Genomic DNA, 8,713 nt, shown 5'->3' on the forward strand with positions numbered 1-8,713 from the left:
GACCTTCCTTAAACCACTTCTGGTTTCACTTCAGTGGCAGTTCACCTTCAGTTCAGTGGCAGTTCACCTTCAGTTCAGTGGTAGTTCTCCTTCAGTTTGCTCTCTAACAAACCGGTGAAACCTCGCCTGCATCGGCCGTGCGGTGTGTGGAAGAAACAAAAAGACCCTGTTAAGAAGGTACCACCTAGTGTCACCTTTTAATCCGATACAATGGCCGTGCCTCCCTCATATGGTGATCTGGGCAAGTCTGCAAAAGAACTCTTCAACAAAGGCTATGAATTTGGCCTGGTGAAGCTTGATGTGAAGACAAAGTCAGCATCTGGAGTGGAATTCAAAGTAGCTGGTTCCTCTAAAACTGACACCAGCAAAGTGTCTGGAAGTCTGGAAACCAAATACAAGAGGCCGGAGTATGGCCTGACCTTCACCGCTAAGTGGAACACGGACAACACCATGGGAACAGAGATCACTGTGGAAGAGCAGGGACTTAAGCTGACCTTTGACACAACATTCTCGCCAAACACTGGCAAGAGGAGTGGAAAGGTTAAGACTGCCTACAAGCGCAAGTACGTGAACTTGGACTGGGATGTTGACTTCGCCAGGCCCACTATCCATGGAGCTGCTGTTGTCGGCTATGAGGGGTGGCTCGCTGGTTACAAGTTGTCCTTTGAAACGGCCAATTTTAAGATGACCCAGAACAACTTCGCTATCGGTTACAAGACAAGAGACTTCCAGTTGCACACCAGTTGTGTAAACAACGGTGAAGAGGTTGGAGGTTCCATCTACCAGAAAGTGAACAACAAACTGGAGACAGCCGTAAACCTGGCATGGACCTCTTTCAGCAACAGGACACACTTTGGGATCGCAGCAAAATACCAGCTGTACAAGGATGCCGCCGTCAGTGCTAAAGTTAACAACACTAGCCTTGTTGGTGTTGGCTACACCCAGACACTTAGACCAGGTGTGAAACTCACCCTGTCTGCCCTAGTGGATGGAAAGAGCATCAACGCAGGAGGCCACAAGCTGGGTCTAGGGCTGGAACTGGAGGCCTAAGCCCTCCCGACCATGAAGGGGACGAGGGAATATCAGAAGAATCTGGCCTTGTAAAATCTTATTCCCAACTCAAACCACCGATAGATATCTTGAAGGGATCTGTTCAACGGCTACAACAACAAACTCTGTCATTGCTTGAGTTAGTACAGTTTAACTGGTACTCTTATCAATGGTCTATGTTCTTTATTTTTTGTCTTTGCTTTGTAGATGTATCCATTTAATTGAAAAGACACTCAGTGTCTGCTATTTGTAAACCTTCACTGTTCACCCGTTCAGCACTGCCGTGACAATGAAATCCACTACAAGTCATTCTTCCAGTGTGGTCAACTCTGTGTGGCTTTTGTTAGTGCCTGACAAAAAAGTGAGACATCTAAAATGGTTAAAAACGGCTAGCGCCCCTCCTATATTATTATTATATTCAGCTAGATTCTTGTCCTAACATGACAATGAATGGAGAATTTACATCATACTGTACGTATGTATCTGAGCAAATCGTCTATTTTTGTGTTAGCACAAACATTAAATGCTATTGACAATCAATGAAGAATTTACGTGATATGTAGCCGAACAAATCGTCTATTTTCTCCCAATGTTAAGTTTTCTACAAATGGGGGGAGGGCGTAATAAGGTTCATAGTAATGCCAAACTAGAATAAAGAATAAAGGCGCTAGAGTGCCAAGCAGATGAGATTTTCCTTCCCTTTCCCCCAAAACATTGGGACGCGAAATCTTCCATTTCTACATTGCTAGCGTAAGTCTGATCTCTTTAGAAGCGTTAATCTTGTAACTGCAATGGAGCATGAAGTCAGAAATGAGCCCAGAACATCCACGTTATGATCAATCTGCATGGATGCAGTGTAGATTCTGAGAAAATAGATTTGAAAGTTGGGCCATCAACAAGGAAGTGAATGGCTGCGTGCACATGAAACAGGTTGGGAGCTGAGCAAGGTGTTGCCTAGCAACGGCCGTTGGCAAAAAAAAATCTTAGCGAGACCGTTTTATATAAATAAAAAAGACCTAAAGACGTCCCTGGACGTCCTAGGCAACCTGCGGTTTTATTTGATAAGACGTGTGTGGGCGTCCTAGGCATCAGAAGTGTTAAGCCAATTTTAATATATGATTAGATATGATAGGATCTCTAAAGAATGGCAAAGTCAGCGTGTTGCATCCGTGCAAGCTCGGAACTTCAATATCAATGTGGATAACTACAGAGATAGATAATGAATAGCACAATGGCACTATGATTCACCTTTATCAGCTACATGAAGATGTCTCTCCTTCTACTCTCTTTCTTTACATGAGCTCAACAAAATGTGCAGTGCACACTTCCAAAATGTCCAATGTCCAAAATTATTTGGATATATATAAGCTATATACGATATATATATATATATATCGCTTTGAGTTAATGTATTTTACTCATTTTACTGTACCGTATATTCTATATGAATCATAAAAGTATTAGCATGTGAGATTTCAGGGTACATTTTATTTTATTTTATTCCCAATGTTCATTCATTAGTCTGAAACTTTAAAACATGAACAGTCTCAACTGAACAGAAATCAAATGTAACAAAATATATTTTGTTCTCACTCCTTTTGTGTGCAGAAGGCAGACAATGATTAGCTGGCTATAGGAGTACGTAGGGAAAAGACATTGTTGTGGCCCCATTTAACTTTCTCCTTAGAAATGTCAGAGATGTGTCTATATTTTCCAGCAACGTCTCGTCATAGAGAGCCCCCTCTCTCTGATCTCCGCCCCTCGCCGTGTTGTGGGGCAAACTGAACCATAGCTGAACGGTGTGAATGAGAATTCACACGCTTTGCGTTTGTAAAATTACTCATTTGCAGACTAAAGATTGAACGGAAAACTAATGGAAAGACGAGGCTTGCGCTCAACATACCTACCTATAGTACAAGCTATTAGGAAGAGAGCTTTATTTCCGCAAAATCGGGGGTATTATGAACACACTACACACACACAGAATGGAAAGATGATTTTGACAGCTACTGCCCCACTTTCAAGGCTACAACTGATGCAGCAGTAGCCTACCTTATTGAAGGAACAAACTATTATACATGTAATTGCTTAGCGAAACATCTGCAGAAATCTTTCATGCCCCATGTTTATTTCACAGCATCTGCTGGTGGGTGCTCAAACTGCTGATTCACATCCAGACTAGTGCAAAACAGAAAAGCGTCAATGCTTTTTCTAGTTTGCCTATGATAACACGTGGTAGGCTATGATTCAAGAACACTTAATATATAATAGCCTAGGCCTATCTCTATATCCGGTGCGTTTTGTCATTGATTGATAATCTCCACGTTCATTGAAAATAGCTGATTTGCAAGCTCACTACTAGGTTGTAGATGGATTACATTTTACTAATAGTGATATATAAATATATAAATAAAATCACAACATGACCAACTAGACACCCAATTCTAATTGAAACCTCAGACAATAAAATCATTCCTTCTAAAGTCCTTCTGCATAAGTATGAATAGCATGGAAAGGTCACTGTTTAAACTTTACAAGCTCGTCATGTCACTCTAGCAAAGTGATTGATCTGTGTCTCTCCTAGGGTCCTACTTGCCCCACAACAAGGATGCGGGCTGGAAGAGACAAATGTTTACGCCCCTTTTGGGATATTTTGCTGGGCCCTATATCGAATATTTTTTTTACATTTCACTGACCCAGACATAATTTACGTAACCCATCACTTGTCTAGAGTACTTTCACAGACTTTGACCACTTCTTATAAAGGCGAGTTTTAAGTTGTCCTGTTTGCCCCCCTGGTTCCATCAAAGTGATAACAAACAAGTCTTGGCAACCTGTCCAGCCTTGTCAAACGCCATGTCAAAAACATTGGTGTGATATTAGATTCTGCCTTTAAGTCTGACAAGCAAGTAAATACAGTAGTGAGAGCTTCATACTACTGCCAAAATCAAGCCACTTCTCCCTTTCAAAGATCTTGACAAAGTCATCCATGGCCTTAAATCCTCATGCTTGGACTACTCCCTGTATACTGGGATTGCATTGTAACCTCTGCAATGTTCTTTACATGTACAGTAGGCCTACCGGTAGATACATCAACCAACTGTACAGTATAGGGCTCTCCATGGATATAGCATATCTAGCAATGTTGCTTGCTATTCTCACCATCTCAAAATCTAGCTAAATGACGTTCAAACTGTGCTGGCTAAACTATCACATGATATGATGAAAAAGATTGAACAACTACAGTATATACAGTATACACAAACTCTTTTCATATCACTATCTACCTATAATTTTAGAGATGTTAGTCTCGCCTGTGATAATCCCGCTTCTCCTCAGTGGCTGGACCAATTTGATCTGAATTTGTACACTGTTTATTTGCGCTTTTTGGAAACTGTTTATGATTACCAGTATAGAGCGTCGCAGTCCCGCCCCCTTTCATGACGACGCCAGGCCCAGGAAATAATTCCCAATGCATTTTAGCCCATAGACATTTCAAAACGTATTTATTTAAAGACCTTATAAGCGTCGTACAAACCCAACTCTGTGACAAATCATGACAACAAACACAATATTTCGGACCAAACAAATAATTACAAAGAAGAAAAACAACAAAAATAGTGTTGTATTTTTGTAACCTGCCGTTTTCTTCTTCTTTCTAATTATTTGTTCGGCCCGGAAAAATGTGTTGTCATGATTTGTCACGACAAGAGTTGGCTTTGTACGAGGCTTAAAAGGTCTTTAAATAAATACTTTTTGAAATGTCTATGAGGAAAATGAACGGAGAATCATTTCCTGGGCCCTGGTAGGGGGCGGGACTGCGACGCTCTATTACCAAGTTAGCTTTTGCAAGATAAACAAGCAACTGGGGCTATGAAAACAATTCCAAAGCCCTGTGTGCTGCTTCCAGGGTTCACAGGTTAGCTTTTGTGAGAGAAACAAGCAACTAGATCTATGAAAACAAGACCAAAGCTGTGTGCCACTTACAGGCTTACAAGGTTAACTGTTGCGAGGACAACGTGAAAACACACATCAAGTATTTTTCTCTCAGAAACCGTCAGAGCTACAGTTACAACACTTGGACGAGAGGTTCATAATAATTAATAAAATCTATGTAATAACAGCCCACTTTACATTTCGCCTTATAATTCTTGAACCGTAGGTCGAGTTATAAAGTATAAATGTCACTTTCCCTGGATTCCTTGGGTCATCACGCATCTCCCCATATAGACCACGCCAATTTGCGTCAGGATAGATTTTCCGCCATTTTGACTTTTCTTCAAAACACACTTTTTGCTCTTCCACATACAGCGTTTGTGCAAATCTCACAAAAAACAGTACACATAATCTCTGGACCTATCCGATTAAAACACCACAGGCTATTTTCATAGTCTATCGTTCGGCTGTAATCGGCGTCCAAAGTTAGTGGGAGGGGCCTGTTTTACAAAAATGACACAAATCACCAACGGAATGTCCAATACCCCAAATTTCATTCACATGTCGAGGGTGGTTTAATCAACGGAGAGCCCAAAGCAAAATATTATTTTCCTTCCTAATTACTTACACATGATGATCAGGCCGCGCAAAATATTACTTTGGTCTCCGGTTGACGACCGACTCTATTAAATATGCGCGACTTCAGTGATGCTTGCGGAACTCGACTTCATCTCGTTCGTGACCGCATCCCTGTCGTGGCAATAATCACGTTAACCCACACCCTCTCGTGTAATATTGCTTAATTATATATGCAGCCCAACAAAACGTAGCCTACACCTGCCAAAGCCAAAGTTTTTCAAGTTGTTTAACGACGTACTCGACTTAGGCTACTACAAGAGAGAAGAGTCGGCTTCTCCGTCCCGGAGAGCACGACGGGTGGATTGACAGTTGACGTTACTGTGTGTACTGGTTTGTCTTGCGCTGATTTTAATGAAAACACTGGCGTGCAATTATACTTTATATACAGATCCCGACAGTGTTGACCTCAACGAGGTGAAAGCAAACTAGCAAAGCTCAAATCAAATTAATTAAGAAGGTTTAAAGCAACCATGACAAGTCTCCTGTGTATCCCATTCCCCACACGTGGATAAAGAAGAGGGCAAAGTATAGGAGCCGTGCATTGAGTGTTGCGCCTTAATATTCCATTCAGCCAAGACCGGTATATGCTTCTGCTAAAACTAAACTATAAAAAGAGACGAGACTTTTTTTTCTCTCTCACCCTCTACTGCAGCACGCAGCCTGTAGAGAACCTCTCTCTCTGTCTGTCTGTCCACATGTATGTCTGTCTGACTGGCTGGGTCGGGTCTCTCGGAATGTCAGATTTATTTTGGATTTCGGAACAATTTTTTTTGACCCATGAAGAGCTCTACTATGTAGTGTGTGTGAGCTAGCTAGCTAACGTTAGCTATGTTTTTTGTCTTTTAACCTGTAGCACTAGCTAGCTATACTCAGGCAAATATTGAAGTTATTAAAAAAGAAGCCTATCCATCATTGCCGTAGGGAAAAAGGACCCATCCTTCCTGCGGGAAAAAAAAAAATATATATATATAATAAAATAAATTCCCTACCGACTTGACATTGTAATTGGCTAGCTAAATCAGTGGGAGGGGCCTAACTTTCCCAAGGCGTCTGTGCCATCGAGCCAACCACACATGGCAATTTCCCCAGAATTGCACCCTCCTATATAGTACTTGCAGGTCTTGGGTAGCCCACACCCTACCCTAACCCTAACCGCACGCAGACGGCATGGTGATATTTAACCCGCCACTGGAGAGTTTTAACCTGCAGCACATGTCGGGAGCCATGGGTGATTTTAAACCCCCAGCATAGATAAGTTTTAACCCGCAACACTTGTCAGGAGACACGGGTGATGGGTTACTTTTAACCTGCATTGCATGTCAGGATTGACGGTGTTGTCAGACTAATGACTCTAGGACTGTTGGTATATGTCTAACCAACATGCACCCCACGGGCAAGTGCCTCTGACACCAGACTGATTACACCTCAAAAGGCCTACATCAATAATAGGATCCATTACATCACTGTACCCACACTGTACATCATTTGGTGTTCATATATTTCAACAGGTAAGGACTATATATTTTGTGTTTGTTGTCGTCTTGTTTTTTCAGAAAGTGTTACCTCAAAATTATTGTTCACGATAAATGTTTGCCTTTATAGTAAACAAACTCATTCATTCAATTGGGATGTTCTGATATTTTACAGCAATGGAAGTGACTGAAACATTGGGCCCGATTCACTAAGCTGTTTACACCCATGTTTTGGGTGTAAAGTAATTTTCTAAACTTATCTGATTCTGTAATCTGAGGGCCACACTTTCTCAAGTCTGCTTGGATGCAAACTTGCATGGGACCAAAGCTTGCTGTATGTCAATATAATGCTTTATTCTAGACTACTAATGTGGGAAGTTTGAAAAATTACTTTACACCCAAAATATGGGTGTAAACACCTTAGTAAATCGGGCCCATTGAGTATATTTTGTAGTACTGAACTGTTTTTTACAACTCAGCAGGGATTCAGACAGTGGACAGTGTCAACAGGGTTAAATGTAGTACAGTACTTTTAGCAACCTCATATCTTTTGATATATGTCATACCATAATTGTTCAAAAACACGGCATGCATGTCCTTTGTCTTCCTTAGTAAAAAGAGTGCCACTTATGTTGCTCCACAAGGTAAAATGCACAATAGGCACATTTGCTTGAAATACGGTACTATCATTTTCAGAGATGGGGGGATCATAATATTCAAATCCGTATTTAACCTTTCAAGGCAGGAGGATTATGCAGCAAAGTCTCCATTCCAAGCAGTTTCCTCGCCCCTTCTCCCCGACCATAATAATGATCATTATCACTATTGTATGAAAAGAGGATTATCATATCGTTCTATAAACCCGGGAACACCCCTACCATTATGAAGTAATTTCACTCTCATCAGGCCTGCATCAGTGGACCAATGGTGATCATGACAGTCTGCCGAGCTGTCACAGGTGAGCACAGCGGGTCTCCATCACTCCGGCAGAGAGCTATTCCAGAAGAGACCGGAGGCGGATCAAGGCACCGACTGCCTTACTTTAGAAAATGCTGTAAGAAATGTAAAGCTGAATAGGAAGCTGAAATCAGAGTCAAACTAAAACGTGGCACTCAGTGTCATGTGCATATATTTTTACGCAACTGCTCATATCTTAGGATGATCAACAAACTGGACTTAATATCAATGGATATTTTTCTTTCTTCCTAAAGCCTGACCGTTATCGGCCAAGACAATTATCTGCAATTATTTGACTTTTTTGAAAATATTGGTATGTGCAATTATGTAGCCGATGTGTCCCAACTTTTAACTCATTTCCACATGGCATGCCTAACTTCTCATTTAAAGCAACGTTCTACAAAGGGTCAAAATTAGCATATCTACAAGCTCAAAACGTGTTGAACGTGGCATGTTGTGAGCTTGTAGATCGGCTACTTTTGAGAAACTTTGAATAGGTTTGGTATTGTTTGTTATAGTAAGTTCAATGTTCTTGAATAATTAAAGTTTAAAAAAAAATCTTAGAGAATTTTGCACTTTCTGATAAAAAACTATAGCTCAAAACAACGATAATAGATGGTCTAGGACTCTCCAAAAACGTGGTTAGGCTCTAGTGTTTC

The 8,713-nt window shown here is 41.1% G+C and overlaps 1 protein-coding gene across 2 annotated transcripts; it reads left to right on the top strand.

Annotated features, from left to right (window-relative positions):
* Window positions 1-210: 210 nt before the first annotated feature.
* On the top strand, window positions 211-1,050 carry LOC308319710 (non-selective voltage-gated ion channel VDAC2-like; the record flags this gene model as incomplete). Of its 2 annotated transcripts, XM_080769869.1 has the most annotated exons (2): window positions 211-540; window positions 766-1,050. In XM_080769869.1, the coding sequence occupies 2 exons, from the start codon at window positions 211-213 to the stop codon at window positions 1,048-1,050; spliced, it is 615 nt and encodes a 204-aa protein (XP_080625995.1). The 2 variants fall into 2 exon arrangements, with proteins under 2 accessions (XP_080625995.1, XP_080625994.1); XM_080769868.1 differs by having other exon boundaries at window positions 211-1,050.
* Between the last annotated feature and the right edge of the window lie 7,663 nt (window positions 1,051-8,713).

The sequence above is a fragment of the Protomyctophum bolini genome (assembly GCF_963924005.1).
Source record: "Protomyctophum bolini genome assembly, chromosome: 8".
NCBI classification, from domain to species: Eukaryota; Metazoa; Chordata; class Actinopteri; order Myctophiformes; family Myctophidae; genus Protomyctophum; species Protomyctophum bolini.